Raw genomic sequence first — 20,999 nt, 5'->3', positions numbered from 1 at the left:
TGATTCCAGTGAGGTTTGAATCTGGGATCTTGTCTCAGGGGGCCACATTAGAGGCAGACATAATATAATCCCATGATAGTAATCATTTTGCTCATTAAAACTGTATCTGTAGAAATAGGTCATCAATAGGAATGGGTTAGAAAATGCTGTACTTGAGTAGAAGAGTCATTGTTAGTGTTTTTCTTAAGAATCAGGAAAAGTAAAGCAGCAGGATTGTGCTGACAAGCAGACTGAAAATACACATAAAAAGATTTAATTAGATCATTATGTATGAATAAAGTGTATTATCGGGCTGTCTCAGGAGTTGTTAGGGAATCTGATTAATTTTAACAATTCCATTGGCAGTGTAAAAGATGCAGGAAGGCAGCCAATTAATTAATGCAATGGTTAATAATTTAATAGTCAATTAATAATTTAGTACATTTGTAGATGACGGGTAAAGGATGAGAACTGTAGAGAATATTCAGGGTTTTGGTAGTACTGAGGGATTTAGGAAGGGCTGAAACACCTTATTTAGAAAATAACTAAAGGAGAACCTTCCTTAAAAATGTTGCACATAAGGCATACAGAATCTATACTCATTTTCATGCTAAAAGTATGCCTCAACCTCCATTGCCTGTGGGCCTTTCAGATGAACTATGTACCAATGTCTTTTACAAGATAACTGGGAGTTCAGGTGTACACAGTCCTCCTCTCTCTAAGTAACTCTAGTAACTCTAGTAACTCTAAGTGCAATAAAGGCATTTCCTACTGGTATATCTGAAAATCTTGCGTCACTGGGCACGTGAGATGTCTTAACCAGTATGTGGCATGGAAGAATTTACCTACAAGAATAGATCACAAAAAAACTGGTTTACATTTTCTTCTCAAGAGCAAAAGACCAGCCGGGGAATAGGAAGACCATCTGTGCCTAATTAAAGGGTGAGACTGCATAACAGCAACAGATGTTATATTATTGTAGTCAGAAGAGTTTATTGCTAACAGTGGTAAATATTGTGCATGTTGAGTTGGATACTTCCAAGCAATAATTTAACAGACATACTTCCACATAGGCTACCCTTTTCTTCCTGGACTACATTTAATTAGTTTTTAGTGTCATGAAAGGTCAAATTGCAGAAGAGGTCTAGATAGCAATATTTTCTACATACTGGGAATGCTGAGGACTGAAAAGCCAATGATACCCATCACAAAAAGGCATCTAGTGCTGATGACTACAAAAACAGGCAAGTCTGCATGCTAAAGTTTTATACAAGCCTTATTCCTCCATTTTGTTACTTTGTAGTCTCACTGTTCTGGTTTGAGGTGCAATTATGTACATTGCTGTTAATGCGACTCCACATGAAGCCTAGAGTGTGGATTTGGTGTTTTGTGACTGTGTACTACTCAGGGTGGTATTAGCTCCTCGCAAACAACGGGATGTGGGGTTTTGTTAGTTTGTTTCAATTGGACTCTTTACTTCACAGTTGGAGCAATCTGAAGGGCTATAAAATTCTGAATTAAATCTGCAGGAATATCCTTGCAGATTTTTTTTCTATGCTTACTTTTTTTTTCCTTTCTTTTGCAGAGATTTTAGCTTGTTTCCATTGCTAAAGAAAGGAATGACAACAGCTCACAGGTTTTATTACTGCTTTGTGTTTCTGCTTGCATCCCTCTTCTCTTATTCCTTAGAGAGAACTTTCCATGCACATTTCTTGAAACAGTCATTCTCTGCTTCTGAGACACAAGTTATGGTAAGGGGGTGCTTTGTGGGTAGACTTACAAGTATCATGCTGATAAAAAAGGGATCAGATAAAGTCTGGCTTTGTCCTAAAGAGATAAGTCAGAAACTGGAATGAATGAATGAATACCCTAGCAGTGATCTACAATTACAGGGGCTGATGGGAAGCAGTGTCAGGAGAATCAAGAGGTTGCCATAGAAATGTAACAATGGGTGCAATCCTCAGGGACTGCACCTGAGTCAAATACCAAACATGCAGGAATTCTCAGTGAATGAAACGCTCAAGTTTAAGAGAAAAACAGAAACCATATCACAGATAAAGATAATTGAGCTGTCTGTCCTGTTTGTGATATCATGGTAGGTCCCATCTGGACATCAACCATGATTGCTGCTATGCCGCTTTCCCAGCCTTGTTTGGGTGAAATATATAAACCTCTGGAGAACTTTCGGAGGACTAGTGTACATCTCCTGGCTTCTTTAGCTCCTTTTGCTAGGAATTCTAGAAACACATTATCATTTTTTAACCATAGCAAGCATTTCAGTTTCTTGTTATGGAAATTCTGTGTAACAGCAGCCTAATGCATTCAGCTTTGGCATAGCATTTTTCTGACCATTTTTGAGTGACTCACAGTTTTTAAAAAGACAAAAGGGTATTTCCTGGGTAGAGGGTGTACAAAAATGGTTCTATTTTAAGAAAAGCCTTAACTCTGACTATCCTTCATCCAACAAGACACTGGAAGAGAGGGTGCCATGCAGCCTGTAAGCCTTGTTCTAAATCCATTTCTGCATGTAGTCCTACATATCTGGAAAAAGAAAGGGACCATTATGATCATCTAAAGGTCTGGCAAGATTGATATTTCTACTGTTTGGAAACATAATGTTTCTCCCCATTAGAGGCATTTTGGAGTGAAAAGGAATTAACTGCATTTCAATCAACTGGAGTTGTAAACAACAAATGTAGGCAGTTCCAAACCCCCAAATCCACCACCAGAATACCCTCTGCTGTAAGCAAGAGAATAGATATCATTCCTATTGACTGCCTTCATATATCAGACCTTGGAATCCCTGACAGGGCTTGTTGGTCTTTTGAAAGTAAAATGATACAATTTGTTTTTGGGGAGATACAGTGCCCTCATTTGAATGTTCATCTTAGAGTGGGGAAGCCAAGGCTTAGCCCTGTCACAGATTTCCAGCAGGAAGCCATATTCTTACAAAAGATATTGATTCAGGCACCTAGCAAAATTAAAACAAAACAGAAGAAGCATAATCAACTAGGAAACTAGCTGTTTCTAATTCTTTCAATGATCTAAACATCTTAAGTACTCTGACTCAAGAGGTTAGGTGCTGGACTTCTGCAACCTGAAGCCCCAAGTGCACAATCTAAGACAGGCAGCAGGGCTCCTGCTGCAGTACAGGGAAGGAGATGGGCATCCTCCAAAGTGATTCATCTGCCCACAGCAGTGTCAAGATAGGATGAGTAGCTGGCTGGTGGTGCCCTTCTCTCTCTGGTGACTGCAGAGAGAACCTACCTAGATTTTAATACCTATGTTTTGGTCATACAAATCCCATCCTCTCAGCCTCCCCAAATGTAACAACATGACTTTTGGGCCTGACAAGGGTGCTGTTCACATGACCACAGGTGACTATAAGGTATTTATACTAAGAAAAAGCTTAAACTGTTTTTAAGGCACTGGCTATTTTCCTAAAATTTTTCTACCTATCTCAATCAACTAGAAACACCATATAACCATAGATTATACCCAGTACATTGTGTCAGGAGCTTGTCAGATAGCTTGTTTTAGTACATGTGTATATAAAAAAGGGAGAAATCTTGTAATACTACACATTTTTGCACATTTACAGGCTGTATTTATAGCCTTGAGTGTATATAGTCAAATTCAGATCTGGGAAATATCCATACCAAATAGCTATTCATTAAAAAAAAAAAAAAAAAAAACAAAAAAACAAAAAACCAAAAACAGTGTCAAAAGGCAGCAGAACTCTTTCTGAATTAATTTAAAATTCATCAAATTAGTTTTGACAGGGGAAAAAGAAGAAAACATTTGTAGAGGTCAGACTTTTGGTTCAACAAATTTAAACATTTGTAATTTTATTGAAGTTGACATAATTATTTGAAGATTGATCTACTATATAGAAGGGATAAATACCCCTAAATGAAACTTTAAAAATGAAACTCCAGAATGAAACTTGTCATTTCAGCCCACCCTGAAACAGTTCTCCCATTTTAATTTTCTTTAGTTTAGGCACAGAATGAAAAAAAAAAACCATAATTATTTTCACATCTCTCATTAAATTACCAAAAAATCTTACAGAAAAAGATCTTTACATCTAAGGGAACAAACAAATCCTTAGGCTTCAGAAATATATAAAATATCATTATAATGTTAAAGAGCAATTATATTTTATACAACACCTGAAATGGAAGCACTTCTTTTGGTTTATGTTTTTGATGGTATTGGAAGCATTGTTGAGAAGACAAAATGAAAGGAAAATCTTTTATACAGACTCCAAGTTTCAGCTTGGGTTAGAGACACAATCTACAGTAAAAGAATCAGCTTTTAAAGAAAATTTTATTTCATTCATTACAGAATAAAGTTATTCGTTAAATGCTTGTAGATTAAAGCTTGGTTAGTGAATATGTTTATCTTCCAATAAAATGCAGTACTGCAAGATATTTTACTTTACAGTAAAAGCACAACAGCAGCAACTTTTGTTACTTTACGCGCAATGTACACGAAGATGCCATATGATTTACAGGGCTTGATTCCATTCTCACTCATCAGCTTTCCACTGATGTTGGTTTAGTGTCATGATTCCTCTTGATACTGGCTCTATTCCCAGTCTAAGTGAGAGGAGAATCAAACACGCGAAGTTTATTTGTTCAGGACAATGAATAACAATGAGCTTCCCTAGTTCTAACAGCTTTACTTCATTCTGATGCATGCGTATGTTGTGGTCTCTCTGCCCATAAGCACATACATTCAGGTTCCTGCTAAGCAAAACACAATATATCTGTAGGTGAAGGTGCTCACTGATTTTCATTCTTTCTGTTCCCACAGCTCTGTGCCCTTAACAACAGCCTTGCAGCACCAAGTGACAGTGTACTTTAAGAAGGCACAATGACTCCTTGAGACTCCACATGTTTATAAACCATCTGCTGGCAGCTCAAGCCGTGAGACCATGCATTGTGCGCACTTCACTGTGGTCGGTCAGATCTGCCAGAAGATAGATGCTAGGGCAGGAGTGTCCCTTCTACTCCCCGTGCCCCACAGGAGGGTCTCTGCGGGAAGAGGGACAGTTGTGGTCCTATTGCTGAGACTGCATGAGTGAAAATCCCTGTGTGCCTACCCAACTCATATGCATCACCACAAGGAGCAGCTACAGCCACAATATAGCCCTTATCTTGCACTGATAAAGTCTGAAAATGTTGCAGCTCAGGTAGCATATAAAATGTAATGGAGACCCTTGCACATGGAGTTTCTAACGAAGCAAAAGAAGCCTCCTTTTTGCTTCCTGTCCCTTCCTTGACTGTCTCTCCCTCCCGTGCTCCAGGTTCAGAATCACATCACACAGTAAGCAGGTATTGCAGAGGTAAGCATAGTATGTTACCCTTCCCTAAGGAGTCACACTTCTGTGTGCTGTGAGCTAAAGGAGGCAAAGCTGCCTTTCTGACTTCGGTTAAACTGGCAGAAGCTGGCAGCCCGGATCCTTTCGCCTTTGGTCCCACTTTTGCATTTCTGTTTGTCACGTGCAATAAAGCTTTCAATCAGCTTCAGTTTTTCATGTTCTTCCTTCAGGAAGAAGTCAACAAGCACGCTTTTCTCCTTTTTGATCTGTTCGCTGATGTCCTTGGGGATGTCAGGAATCATCCAGTCAACCAGAACACTGAGGAACATCACCAAGTTCTGCAAACACAACAACAGATGTGAAGCAAGTACAAAAAATCCAAAATATTCGCACTAGAGCAAAACCAAACCTCTTCAATACCTATGAGGCAGGTATCAAACGCATTTTGCTGATGGCATGCAGTAGTAAGCAGTTGAGTAAAGCCTTAGTTCAAGAAATAGTTCGCATTTGTGCACAACTTCCCCTCAGTGGAATGGCTGAATTAAACACATGCTTTAGTCAGGTTTGAAATGGGAAAGGACTTGGATTCATCAAATGATTCATGGCCTAAGCAGCTAAAACAGCCTTATTTCTTACAGGCATTCAAAGGTGCTCTGTTCTCAACATCAAATTCATTAAGACTGAGTTCAAAAAACATTACTATAAGGGCAACATCAGTGAAAGCATCCTCCAACACAATCGTACCCATGTGTTTCCAATGTGGCTTGAGCAAACAGCAGACAACTTTTGTGGTCATTCTGTCCTCAAATCCTTCAGTCTGCTGACAAGCAGGACTTTTTTACACTACCACAGCATGCAAGACACAACCCTGTACCTCAGGTGTCAAGGTCGTTACAGGTGATGCTCGTAAGACAGAGGCAGGAAGCAGACTGGGCAAAAAGTTTTGCTTGTTTGTGAAAGTTGTATAAAAATTGTGCTTTGGGGTTTATATTATCATGATAATGCTTTGAAAACTGCTGTGTTGTGTTATGCCTCAAAATGTGTGAGAATGCTTGCTGACAAGGCTACTAGTATGAACCCTCCATCTCCATCTGAGACAATGGAGCTAATTAACCAGGGAATGTACTCTGGCAGAACAACTGGCAGGCTATCTGAAGCCCAGCAAAACCAGTTGGTTTCAAATATTTTGCAGCTGGCAGTGGAAAACTACTGAAGAGAGAGCAAAGAAGCAGAAGAGGGCAATATAAAACAGGCAAGACTCACAGTCACACTTAGGAATATTTGGCAGGTGAGGAGAAAAGATAAGCAGATTTCAATATGAGTGGTGGGCCCAATTTGACTGTGGAGGAATCCCAGATCATGGAGGAGACTAGAAGGCTTCTGCCGCTCAGAAGGCAATCCATGGTAGTAAATCCCTTTCCAATGAAATCTCCACAGTGGGGAGGATTTAATCCATTTACTTGTAGAAAGCAGCAATAGACCTTGGAGAGCTTAGTACTTCTGTTTCTTTCTTGTTTTGGGTAAAGAACAGCATTTCACAAGCCTGCATAACATTTATGTGCTTTTTACAAGTGGTGCCCTCGAGAGTATACAAGTCCACTTAACCAAAACATTTAAGAGCCTGGGGTATTTTGGGGATCACTGCTAGTGCCAGGGGCTAATGCAGGCTGTGGGGCTTCCCTTCCATAAAGGGAGAGGAAATCTCCACTGAGGAGGTGTGCCACAGTGCTCTGAAGGGCGAACCTGTGCTGGAGCCCTCTGACACCTTGGCAGGCTGGGTGCAAGCACATCAGGCTGGGTATTTGTAAACAGAAAAGCTCTACTGGACATGGGCTTCTTTGGCACATGCATTTCAATTTATTTATTATGATATATCTGTGACTGAAGTTGCAGCAACTCAACAGACTTACCTGAAATAGAATAATGAAAGCCAAGCGAGCAGATAAGACTGCCCAGTACTGTTTAGAAAACTCATACTGATTTTGGGACCAAGGTGGTTCTCTGTAGTCTTTGAACCTGTCAATGGAGACAGCTCAGTTATCACACAGTGTCAGCAATTTCCTCCTGCATCAATTGCTTTGATTAACATGATTTTCCACTCACAAAGCCTAAAGAATCAAATCCTCCAGATGCTCCTACCCTTATGAAATGCAGCTCCAGAAGTAGAGCCGGAATATCGCCACTGAATTTAGCAAGCTTAGTCTGGTTTTCACAGTTGTAACCAAAATCAGAACATTGTTCTAATGTTGGAAATGTCCGTATTTTCCAGGATTTACAAATGTCCCCTTTTTTTGTTAATGTTAACTTGATCTCAGTGTACAGGGAATGAAGTGTTAAAATTAAAGCATAGGGATAATCCAAGGCATTTTCAGACTAAAGGAGACAAGTCTGTATTCATCTCACCTAAACCTTGATTAATTTAGGGAACAATTCAGCCCATGTAAAATCTGACTCATGCTTTGGTGATCCCTGTCTTTGCATTAACAACAGGGGGAGCCACGGGAAAGGCACTTCCTAAATTAACTGTCTAGCCTGAGACAGGACAAAACAGAGCCTTAGTGGTTTGGTGTAAAGACCAATGCTTTTAGTATTATCATCAATCATTTGGACGCAAACAACAGGCTAATAAAAGTCACAGATGCTCCTAAATTGGAAAGTTTTGCAAATAGCAGGAAACACAGAAAGCAATAAGAAATACAGACAGGAAGCACAATGAGAATAATCTGGGGAAATGGAAAATAATTAAAAATAAAACAATTGAAAGATCTTTGAAAGGATAGAGTTTGAAAGACAATGCAATGAAAATAGCCTGGAGCTTACAGTGTCCGTCAAGTTAGCACAAGTTTGAAATATGGCAGCAGGACAGTATGACTTGTGGATGTACAAATAAAAGGCACAATGGTGCTTGGGGCTATTAGCCCTACTTTGAAGAGCTCAGGTAAAGCCACACCTGGAATGCAGAGTTCAGCCATTCAGCTGTGGGGATTTCAGTGAAAAAGAAAAGAAAAAAAAAAGAAAAAGAAAAAGAAGAAGATGAAAAAAGAAAAAAAAAAAAAGAAAAAGAAAAAAAAAGAAAAAGAAAAAGGTAGCAACAAATTGAAAGCAGTTCAGCAAAACCATCCAGGGGCTGAGGAGTCTGACTCACCAGAAAAGATTAAAGAAGAGCACATGTATTGCTCCACTTTGGTAAGTAACATCTATAGTTGGACATGATAACCATGCACAAATTGTGCCCTTAGGACTGAAAAGGATAATTTAGTGCTGTTCACAGTGTTTGACTAGGAGTAATGGGATGAAATTAAGAAAGGCAAAATCTGTTTTGAATACCACAAAACCCTTCCTGACAGTAAGATTCATTAGACTGTGGAAAAGCCTCCATTGGGGGATAATGGAGAAGGTTCATATATAAAATCTGTCAGCTTCAGTTTGCAGGTGTGCTTACCAAAATTATCTTCAGGTTCTACCCACATGGTTTTGCATTTTAGATTATACATTTACAGTCTACACACACTCTACATCCTGTTCCTCCCCCAGGAAATTCAGCCTGAAATCCTGGATGCAATTCTGTGCTGCACCTTCTGGAGACAAAGGATACAAGGTACAACCCATGGTGGTGACAGAAAGGAAGGAGAGGAGGAGAAATCAACTTTAAATTGAGGGATGTATTAATTTATGGAAGCACTACCTGGGCTGTGTTAGACCCTGGATTATTTGTTTTGTTCAGTGATGTGTACACAGCAGCCAAGCTCTCTGTCCTGTCTTACACGGGATTCCTCTTTGGGCCTGTGCTGTGCCTGCACTGTGAGATTCCCCCTCTAGTACCTTTCTGTACAGTGTAGATTCCCTCATGCTTCAGTTCCCTTGAATTTAATCTGCTTGAACATCAAAGCCAAGGAAAACCACTGAGTTTGTTGTGGATTTTGCCTAGCACTATAAATCAATCCCAGTCTTGAAACAGAGCCCAAGTTCACCTGCAAGGGTCACCAACTGTGGTGGGTTTTCCATTTAATGTACTCTGAGTTTCAAAACTATGTAAGTGTTGCAGGACATCAGACCCACAGAAATTTCTCCTGGCTCAGCTGGAAATCACACTGCTTATGATGCCTGAATCTACATTCAGGAGAACACTAGAAAATGATTTATGGTGAAGGGAGATGTTGTCAGAGCTATAGACAAGGTAGCTGGACCTCTTCCCGACCTCCTAACTAAAAAGTTACTCTATGGCACATGGGCCTTCCAAGTGCAAGTACCCAGGCCTTTTCAAACCACTACATTCTGCAGGTAGTTTCTTTTTTTAAAAGTCCATCTTTTCCCTTACCTCTTCAACTCTTCATTCTTAAAAAATTTGTTTCAGCAGGTATGCTAGGAAGAGCAAACCGCTAGTGGTAGAAAGGCTATTGTTTAAAAATAGTAAACAACTCTAATTCCACTGAAAATGGGCAAGAATATGAAGTAGTCAATGTGGTTTAAGGATAAAGCACAGAAGCCTTCTGAGGGGAAAAAAGAAAAATGCACACTGAGAGTAGAGATGTGTTGGAGAAGTGAGGGTGGGTGGAGAGGACTAGGCAAGACTTAAACCAAGCTGAACTTCAGGCAGAGCTAAGAGAAATATGCAAGTACTTTTAAAAGTCTATTATGCAGGGAAAAAGAAAGACTGGTAGAAAATGTGTATCTAGGTGGAACTGTGAATCAGTCTAAGTAAGCTGATCTGTTTAATTTCCTATTCCAGCTGGTCTTTCACAAGAAATTGAAGAAAATGTGACTGAATCACAAGAAAGTAGTGCTTGCTGAATACTGAAGCAGACTTGTGTTAAGGGAAGAAGTCCCTTAAATGATTCCATTTGCTGCTTTCCTCTTTTCAGTGTGATCAGCATGCTTTCATGTACTCCATTGTGATAGCAGATTATAAAGATTAAAAGGGCTAATCCAATAAAAATGTCACATAACTTAGCAAGGTTTGCTTTTTAATTTGCCTCCAGCTACACAAATGTCATTTTGCTCTGAAAAAAATCATTACAGCTAATGGTATGCATCAGAATGGCGTTACAGCAATGTTTATTTGGAAGCAGTGTCAAAGAGTTCACAACATTGTAGAAAATGCTGCTCAAAATATTCAAAGAATGTATCTGGATGTTTGGTGGGAGAGTTGTTTCTGGCTTGTTATGGTTATTTTTAAGATACCTTAATCTCTGGCAATGCCCGTAAGGAGCAAAATGCAGGCTTATTGTAACCACATTTATCTCCAGAGGTCACAGAAATCTAAGAATAAGAGAGGTCAGCTTGTTCCCAACATATTTGCCAGAAACAGAAAAGCAGATTTTAGTTCCAGCTTAAGGGACAGTGTTTGTTGCTTGTCTCTTGGGACACAGGCTAGATACCCCATATTTTATCATAGTGATAGTTCTGTCCAAAGCTGTGATTTTGATAAGATTCAAATGAGGCAGATGATAACAAAAACCAGTGAATGTGGATGCTGACATCTTTTCCTAATTGTTTCCTGATAATGGAATAGAAATGCTCTCATAGTTGTTTCTCATCCAGACTACTACATGGTCAAACATCTAGTATATGCTTATTGTTTGCAATTTTTTTTTTTTTCCTCAGTGGCATAGACCCCCATTGGCCGTGACCGTTTGTATACCTAGTGTGGGTGGTTTCCTTCTCCTTGTATTTTGGCTCTGTTGAATCCATGCTCATCTGAGGAGTGCATTTCAACACCTTTGTCAATGCACATGCTTCCAAATACACTGGCAGTCATACACCATAAACAGAGGCCAGTGACTGAGACCAGGTAAACAATAGGAAAGTGAAAGTAGCAAAGTCACAGTGAAGTGGAAGGTCCATATGGCTCAAAATGCTGTTGAAGGAAAACAGGGACTAATTTGGGGATACAAATACCAGGAACTGATTGCAGAAAAGCATTTCACAGACTTACAACTCTCTTAAAAAGTACGGAGATACTGCATACTCTCACACATAACATTATACTGAGAGCTCCTAGCAACACAGTGAAATGGGGAATAGCAGAGCTTTACCCTGTCTGCCACAAGCAAAGCAGCAGGTAGAGCACAGCATCCAGGTTTAAGCACTGGAGAGCTATTTTTTCCTTTCTGTCTGCCCTCAAATCTCATCTGACCTCCTCCCAAGAGGCAGCAGAGATTCCTTTGACAAAGTTCCTGACACCGGCACGTGGCTGTACTGAGTTACATGCTCTTTTTACCTACTTAAAAATTAGTTGTCTTATTTGTGCACTCATCTAGCCTCTGTTGTAAGTCAAGGTAAGAAGGTAGGTACATCCCAAAGGTAATCCCAAGAGGACTGCCTGCCTTAGAGGGCCAGATTTCTCTCTGCATTTGCTGTGCTTCCAGTGAAGGAACTGAGGTGCGTAATTTTTGTGGGTTATAGTTGGGCAAGATAAAAACTCTGCTTAAAATCAGTGGGCTTTTAAGTATGAATAGTTTGCTTGCACAGGAGCAGGAGATAAACATACACAAGCTACATTGAATAATGCCAACTTTAAGATTTCTTTCTTGAAAGTGATTACATTATGATATTTAATACACTCTCTAAGATGAATATGGATTTGTAGTTCTCATTGAAGAACTTTTATCTAGCCCTTCTCAAGCTATTTGAGAAAAACATCTTGTTCCCTAATAAAATCAGTATGGGAAAAAAACCCCTGATTTTGTGGGAGATAGGTATGTAGTCTACATTTAGAAATGTGCAGTCATTTAGGAAGGGGAGGTTTTTGGCTACTTCAGGAACCTAGCTAGAATGTGATCCCTTAAATAAGCAGTGAAAAGCAGTGAACTGTTCTGAAAGGTAATTTACAGCACCTGTTAGCAGCATAATTACAAAGTTAATTTCTCTCTTTGCTTTTAAGTGGCTGCTTGTTTCTAAAGTTATTTATTTTCAGAAGGGTAAAATCAGAAAATATATAAAATTAATTTAATTTGGGGGGGTCTTATTTTTAAAAAATCAAAATACCTGATTTATTTGAAATATTTTCTCTCCCCAACTTTAACATGAAGACAAAGATTTTGGTAGGACAAAAACATGCATCCTAACTAGCTTTAGTTACAAGGCTTCTATGTCACACTGAGGGCTGCTTTTGCAGATTTATAGAAGACACTAACAGTTATAACAACGGTAACCCTATTAAAAGCTTCCAACTGCCTTAGCTATCTATGTCTACTCTGTAAATACAATGTCTTTAAGAAACTCTGAATATCAGACTGGCAGAAATATAGGGTAGTAATGAAGAAATCTCTCTGCATTTTGAATACAGATTTATCAAGAACAATGAATTCTAGTGAATGGAAGGAAAGAAGAAAGAATTCTGAAGCTCTAACCAGAAAACACTGCTTGTTATTTACAACTTCTACAATACTAGCAGTATTTTTCGTCAGTCTCTGAGTATTCAATAAACCAGTATCATGAGAAAAGGCCAAACTGATGTTAGATGGTATGTGAACGTCACCTGTAAGATTTGTCTCATCATTCTGCTCTGCTCGGTAACTGATTTTGTGCCCTCACTTTGACACTGGTGCCGAGAGGATATGGTGATAGATTTCAAGAATCCCACCTTTGGCACCTTAGCCAAAATTTGACCTCAGAGTAAAACCACACAAGGAAAGTAAGCAAAGACCTGACTTTGATAAAGGAGACTGGGAAAGACAGAGGTGAAACTAGTTTTAGAATCAGGACAGGTTCCAATGGCAACTATCTGGAGTACTAGATTCAAAAACCTTGCCATACCTCAGAAGAAGACAGCAAACATATGTAAATATGCATCAAAGCAAGGAAGGCCAATTAAAGACTTGTGTATAGTAAAAACCATGTAAAAGAAGGCTCTCCTTCCAAAGAAAATGGAAGACCAAGTTTTGTGATGATTTCTTGCCATTGCAGAGGCAAAGCACAATGTGATTTCAAGGGAGTCCAAAAGGAAGGTGAGGCAGGTTGTTGAATATAGCACTGACCCAAGGAACCCGGTTTTGAACAGACTTGTATTTTATTGCCTTAAAACAGCTCTTTGAATTTCTGCATATTTTTATAAATATGGTTACTTTGAGAGCCCTAGAACCATGTTAGTGATTTCTCATGTAAACTGGAACTGCTTCATAGGTATCTGCACTAAGGGACCAGTGGACTAGACATTTTGGACATATTTTAAAGGAAGTCGAGCCTTGTTTCCCCAGTCTGAAAAGATGAATCAGAAATATAAGACATGTATATGGGGAACAGTGCAGGTTTTAAATATGGGCAGAATATATTGAAAACTCAGATCTCATCAAATACTTAATAAAGAAAAAGAAAGCCTGGTTCTAATTAATGGGTGTCCATTTTAAAAACTTATTGTTCTTAATGAAAGTTATGTCTTTCAATAATGAAATTATTTTTGTTTTATTTGAATAAGTCTGCCTAAAATGTTTATTTTGCCTTTTAATGCACTGGAAAAACCATTCTAAGAAACTTCTAACACAGTGAGAATACTCTAAAGCTGTACTCTTAAAACCACCTTTTTAAAGGCACAAATACTATCAGTTCTCACTTGGAAAAAATTTGTCTGACAAAAGACACAAAGAAATTACTTTGACTATGTAAATTGTCATTAGAAGTACTTTACCTGCAGAATAAAACATCCTGTGAAAATGGGGAGTTCTCTGGCTGTGTTCCAGCTTTGAGATGACTGACATTGAAGTATGAGAGCGTGTGATTGATGAAGCCATGCATGGTTCCATTTTGACTGTATGCATATTGATACATAAGGCGTGGAATGAAATCAGATGTGACAGCAATTACAAAAGCCTGAGAGACAAAAAAAACCCAACAAACAGCATCATGAATCAATGGCTAATGTAGTTCAGATTAAGTTAATTCAGGTGATAATTTTCATGTTTAACTAAGTTTAGAGAGGTAATGACGTGAGAGTTAAATGGCCAGACCTGGTACAGAACACACATAAATGCACAGTAACCCGCTCTGTCTCTCCAGGGGAAGGTTGTAGTTAGGGAGGTGGAATATTTCTCAGAGCATAGAATAGCAAAACCAATTAATGTACCGTACGTTTCTCCAACTTTTTTCCATCCCTGGAATCATTAGGAGGTTAATCACTAGTTTTAAAAAACAAGAAGACATAATAGCTAGCTGGTATAATTTGGAGTATAATTTGGTGTAGTTACACAGTGTTATCTGAGATAAACCAGTTGAGTGTAAGGTAGTCATCCTCCATTTTCCCCTCTGATCAGGATTTACATATCTGACATTGGTGGATCTCATGCTGGTATAAAAATGGTATAATTATGCAGTGAATCAGAAGCAGAAGTATCTAGATCATATAAATAAGAATTCATTAGATTCATTTAGAACTATATTTTGCTAAATAGTTCTTCTGCATCAATATTATTCAGATGGAGAAGCAGAACCGAGCATTCATTATTTTTTAAAACTGGGTATGCACATATTTACATTTCTGTCAAGAAAATGTAGCTAACTGATATTTTAATGGAATCTGCAGGAAATAAAATTGTTCAGAGTTAGATTGGCACAGAAGATAACAAAGGATCATAAATCTGCAAAGTGTATTCAGGTGAAACTGAGAGGCTGCAGAGTTTTGCTCATCCAGCACAGCTGGAAACCTGAAAGCTATGCCTGAAAGCAAAATTATAGGTATGTGCAGGGCTACACAGATTTCCTACCTTAAATCCTGGAAACTGCCAAGCCATAAGTGCCCAGTGATCCACCCAAGTCAAACAACACTGCTTGTCTGGAGGTATTCTAATTCTCCCAGTTGTAATGATAGCTTACATACTGCCACAGAGTGCTGTTGTGCTGGAAGCTATTGTACTAGATAAATTGCATAACACCTCTGCATAAGTTTCCCCTTCAGTGGTGACAATCATCTGCCTTTCTGAAGTGCTTTGATACCCTCAATATTTTACAGTTGGAGTTGATGACCTTAAAGGTCTTTTCCAACCTAAATGGTTCTATGATTCTATGATCTGTGGGTGGAAAACCCACTACATAGTATTACCATTAAGCTCCTAGGGGGTAAGTCTTTTTCATCTTAAAGCACATACAGGAAAATTTTCCTTAAGGAATACATGTAGAACAATAAACATAATATATCTTTATACCAGACATGCATAATGTCCATGTAATCATTCTTCTTCTATGAAAGAATGTATTTTTCCATTAAGATTTTTTAGCCTGGGGAGTGTGTGAGACAACAACAACAAGAAAAAAAAGCTACGCTTACAGAAATGCTCACTCTATGGGAGAAATTATGTTTAGGGATATAACCATACCTGTATATATCAGAACAAAGGCTAATGCTGTCTAGCTAGAGGACTTTCTGCTCCTAGAATCTAGGATGTTATATTTACATCCTTTTTATTCATACTAACAGTTATACTAGCACAGTAATAGAAAAAGGCATGGGTATGAATGAGAAGTAGATCTTTGACAGTTATCTGTAGTGTTGCCTGCTTCACTGGTTGTTCTTATATGAATTAGTTTTCCTGTCCTACACAACACAAGGATAGAGAGAGTGGTCATCTCGTCTGTAATTAAATCATTGATTTACACTTCCATAAGAATGAGCTGGATAACTTAGATTTTATTATATTTTATAGCAATTGAGAAAAAATAAACTTCACTTTTAAATTATGTTGGAGGGACAACATGAACTCCCAAGATCATGGTTAGAAACGGGTGTAACCAAATACTTACATTAATGATAACTGAAAGCTTTCCAATACCACTCAAAATGTTATACCAAATTCCTGTAAGTGAAAAACAGAACTTGTTAATGAATTTACTATAATTTATTTTCTTCCCTATTGATTTTTTGGTGTTATCTGTACTGTAAAGTTTTTTCATTACTTACCTATATCTTTTGCTCTTACTGTATCTGGCCTCCTCAGTTCAGTAACAAACTTTTTTGCATCAAGACGGACTTCTATGATGTTGTTCAGAAGAGCAAAGAGAGGTGCCAGAGGGAAGGAGGCAACAAAGAGTGTGACAAAGCCAAATTGGATAACTGGAAGAGAAATATGCAATGTTTTTTATGTATTCTGAAGGGAGCTGGTAAATGCAACAGACAGCAAATCATTGATGAACTTTGTGGGCCACAAACACCATAAAAATCCACTTCACAATTTGGTCCCAGTAATAAATATCACAAGAAAAGGGTATGAAATAGAGAAAGGTTTGTCACTATGCTTTGTGAAAGTTCCTAATAATGCTTCTAGTCTCTAGCACAAGCACAAGCCAAGTAAATAATAAGTTTAATAAAGGACAAAGAGTTTGGGGTGTATTCTTTTGCATTTATAGATAATCAACTGATTAAGACTGTGCTGTTCTTCCCTGTCCTTTTGCCAGTAAGGAAAATGATACAAAAGCAAGCAAGAGGAGAATATCTACAAGGTGTCACTGTTTCTTCCCAGCTTCCTTTGGAAAACTCGGTGGCAATCTGTCAAGAGCAGGAACAGAATAAATAACTTTGTGGATGAACGAGCCTGCGCTGTTGTACAGAATTTTAATTCCTCCTTATGTCACTGATATCCTCCAAAGTTAGAAATCTTCCTCTTTAAGTCCTAGCAAAGGAGAAAGCTATTATCACTTTTTTTTTTTCCCCTGGTTTTGAAATTTGGGTAGCTTGAGAGAAAGAAAGCACTAGTCTACTGGTCCTAAAGAACAACTAGTATTGCAATGAAGCACAGGCCTCCTGAGTTCTCCATGGTTGCTAGAACAGATACACAACTAATAAGCCTGACTTCTTCCACAGTGGAAAAAATCCAACCAGCTAACCAACCAAAAACCCTCTCACTTTGAAGTGGATTGCACATTTTGTATCATCTTGTTCCCAGTAGTAGCACACACAGTGTTCAGCGCAGCACCCGCTGTATAATGATATAAACAAAAAGACCACATTGTTTTCTGAGTGAATTACATCTCTTTCCCAGGGCATAGGATGACCTGTCTTCATGCAAACAAATTAGCAGCTAAGCAGCTAAGGAGCCAACGTCACCCTGCAAAAGCACAGTTCTGACACGACAGTTTTTCTGATGTCTCTCTGTGCACTAGAAATACTTGGAATAATGTAGTACGAAACCCAGTCCCTCCAACCGAGTTTCTTCAGTTTTTGGGTGGACAGAGTATCCTTAATTCCCCCTTCTTTCAGTGGTACTTCAGGATCTACCTCATCTGCGTAAATCTCATTTGGGTACAATTACAGTCTGAAAAGGGCTGACTTCTCTTTTTTTTTTTTTTTTCTTCAATACGCTAAAGTATTAACAAATTGACTAAAAGCGTCTTCCATGGAAAGCAGGAGGCATCAGTGGTGAATGCTACTCACAAGACTGAATCATTTCCTTGTGAAAATGCTACATTATTTTAAAGTAATACGTCAGGGAAGTGAGAGAGGTTTATTACCCTAGAAAACTAACAAGGAGTAGAAGAGGAAAGAGACCAAAAAACATGCTGCCCAAATGCAGAGGCAATAATCCCAATAAGATTAAAATAATAAATCTAACTTTGACTTACATGTCAGAATCAAATATATAGCAGTATAGAAAAAGGGTTGGTGTGTATGAAACCCTATTTACTGTGGCTTCTTTTTGTGAAAATCAGGGGTCTATGTAGCAAAACTGTTTCCTTTAAAATAATTTTCTTAGGCATTGTTGTCACAGCCTAGAACTAACTGATAAAACAGATTTCTCCAGGACCTTCTCCTGCAAGCATCTTTTTTGTGTGGAAATTGCAAGTCTGCTGACTGACATTCCTGTTTTTCTCTTCTTAGTGACAATATATTTGCACAGTAAAGTATTATCTCTATATTATATACATGGCATTTTGATTTTCATTCTCATTGTTTTGCTTTGAGATAAAGAGTATATCCTAACATACACTAAGATGGAGCTTTTTCAAACCATACAAACAATGTATGCTTGTAATCATACTTTCCTGAATATTTTATGTTCAGAGTCAGGAAAAGGAATTAACAAGGAAATAAAAACAGATGTTAGAATAATGTCCCAAAAAACTGTGAAATGCTTAGAAAAATACTTATTTGGTTTTAAGTAAATTTAGCAATAATAGAGCTGGGAGAATTCTGTCTAAAAAAAAAAAGAGAGAGATTTGCAATGTTTTAGGTATAAACCACGCACACATTTGCTTTGATGTTGTTTGCAGCTCCTATTATTCATTGCCTGGGAAAACGCAGTTAAATTTTTTTTCAAGTTCATGAAAGAATGTTCAAGGTATGCAAAAGACTTCTGGACAATTGTGTAAATATGTCTTCATAGAAAACTCTATGCCAGAAGTGTTTGTGTGGCCATCTTGAAATCTCTTCAATTTTCTAGCCTCCCTTTTATGAAAGCGTGAATGATGCAGAAAACAGGCAAAAAACCCAGAAACAAAACCAAGCACGCCGTAATTTACATGGTCTTGTGTACTAGCAAACAATCATTCAAAACAAGCAATCTGTGAACAGCCTCAGCAATTTAAAGGTACTTCTTTAGTTCAGCCAGTACTTGTAGAAACATAGATGTCAACAAAGCTGCATAGATTAAAAAGAGAAGAATTCCTGCTGTACAGTTCAGGTCCCAGAAGCAATCTAGTCGCAGTATCCTGGAGTTCTGTGGACATCTGTCCAGTCACAGTGGAAAGATTTACAATACTTTTAGGGCACTCACAAAGACTGTTCCATCAAGGACAGCTGATGCTGAGGCATCCTAGTTTTGGCTAGAGGACTTGACAGCAGCCCTGGAATAGCCTTTTCATGTTCATGCTTATGCCACGAGGTCTGCATACAAAGCTCCTCTAGTGTTCATGTACAGTTCTATGATCCCACATAGGAGCCCTACCTGACTTGGGTGATTATTATCCTGTGCTTTAAGGCAAAAGGCTAAAGAGACCTGTGCCAATAATTGGACCTCTGGACATCCAGCCTCTTTTATAGCTTTCTTGCTTGCCTGGTAGTCCAGCCTGGAGACAACAGAGATGAGCATCACCCAGCCTCATGGTACAAGCCAGGGAACAAAATGACTGTATATGGGGAAGTCAAGGACGTGGAAAATAACACCTTCTCCTGGGGCATCAAAGCAGGAGACTAGATGTGCTGTCAGAGACACAGACTCTATTTCTCATGAGTGAAAATACCCAAACCACATACTCTTGGTGTCCAGGACAAGTCACCTTTACTGTCTGACTTATGCAGGAAAGAGGCAGAGGCCTCAGAGCTATCAGAGGAGATTCTCAACACCTGATGCCACACCTGCAACATATCATCCAGGCTTAGGCTGGCTGGGGCCTGAGAAAAAAAACCTATAAACAACAAACAGCATTAAAAGAAGTCTTTCAGACCACAGGACTTCTCAGCAGTCTACTTTTCACAGAAGCTGCTCCTCTGTGCACAGGGCCTGAACAGAATACAGCCTCAACAAAGACAGACAGAGTACATGCTGTCCCTCTAACTCTGGCCTCCAAATTATGATTAAGAACATAGATCAAGGCTTTTAAATTATGGATCTGGAGAGGTCTGGCTAGTGTTCTTATGTAAGGGATACAGAATCAGTCACAAGCATAAAACCACAGTGAATATCACTCAGGTTCTACCAGATTTACACACTGACTAGGGTGAGTAACCCTAGTAACTTTTACATCAAAACCTAACCTAAAAGAAGGTACTTGTTTATGATTCTGTTGGGTTTTTTTTGTATTTCTGTATCAATAATGTCTGTCATAGGCTCATGAGCTACTGGAAGTAAACAATGTAAGAGTCACTGCTGTGCTAAGTGACTTTCCAAGCCCTAAGAATAAACTTTTCAATATACAGCCAAGCCTGGCTGAGAAACTAAGGAAAAGGTAAAATTTACTACTCTTTGGTAAGAAATGTATGCAACAAGCCTACACACAACAGGCTGAGTTGGTATTTTCAAATCCATCCTCATTATAGAGATTATAGAAAAATGCAGGTTTCTCTTCAATGATTCCTTTTTGTTTTTTTCTTTTGCTGCCTCACACATTGCCTTTTTGATGGCTTTTCCTGCTTTAGGGGAAATTCCTCCAAACCTCTGAGATTAATACTTTCCGTAGTTGGTAGCTACAGACATTGAATCTGATAATTTTTTTTCTTAAAATTTAAAAGGGATTTTTGCCATTGATTTCTAACAGAAGTTGGATGATGAAATCCTTGATTATTATTTCTCTTTGAGAAAAATGTTTTCAATTAATTGCCACATGGACCTTGGACTCTTAGAAGGGTTGGACTGGAGAAGGGAAGACTGGATGAAATAAGAATCTGAAAGTCATTGCTGATGTCAGTTTCTTCTCAAGAAAACAGTAGTGGTATAAATTTTACACGTTCACATGCATCATTTAGCTGGTTTTGGAGCCAATTTCATGAAGTTTATTTCATTAGCAATATTTATTGCTACTCTAAACATCAATTTCTTGCCAACTCCTATCACTGCAGGCTAGTTACACATGTTGCAAACTTGCTACCAGCTGGATGAGGAAATTGCTATACGTGCTATCCCCTTTGGGAATGGATATAGTCTGGTATATTGGGCTGGGTCAAAAGTCATTGCACAGTTTTAGAAACAGAAAGTACTAATGATAAATTTGACACATGTTAACAACGACAATCTATGTTTCAGGATTCCTTGAGGAAAATTTTCTGATCACCCAG

The 20,999-nt window shown here is 38.5% G+C and overlaps 1 protein-coding gene across 1 annotated transcript in view; it reads right to left on the bottom strand.

Annotated features, from left to right (window-relative positions):
• Nucleotides 1-3,801: 3,801 nt before the first annotated feature.
• ANO2 (anoctamin 2) overlaps nt 3,802-20,999 on the bottom strand; it is a 201,398-nt gene continuing 184,200 nt past the window's right edge. The window contains exons 21-25 of the mRNA XM_064437499.1: nt 16,194-16,346; nt 16,037-16,089; nt 13,932-14,113; nt 7,216-7,321; nt 3,802-5,643 (exon numbers count right to left, since the gene is read on the bottom strand). Coding sequence (XP_064293569.1) covers nt 5,362-5,643; nt 7,216-7,321; nt 13,932-14,113; nt 16,037-16,089; nt 16,194-16,346 — 776 coding nt within the window. The 3' untranslated portion in view covers nt 3,802-5,361. The remainder of the gene's footprint in view (nt 5,644-7,215; nt 7,322-13,931; nt 14,114-16,036; nt 16,090-16,193; nt 16,347-20,999) is intronic.

The sequence above is a fragment of the Phalacrocorax carbo genome, chromosome 1 (genome assembly GCF_963921805.1).
Source record: "Phalacrocorax carbo chromosome 1, bPhaCar2.1, whole genome shotgun sequence".
Lineage (NCBI taxonomy): Eukaryota > Metazoa > Chordata > Aves > Suliformes > Phalacrocoracidae > Phalacrocorax > Phalacrocorax carbo.
This window is presented reverse-complemented; position numbering and strand designations above follow the sequence as displayed.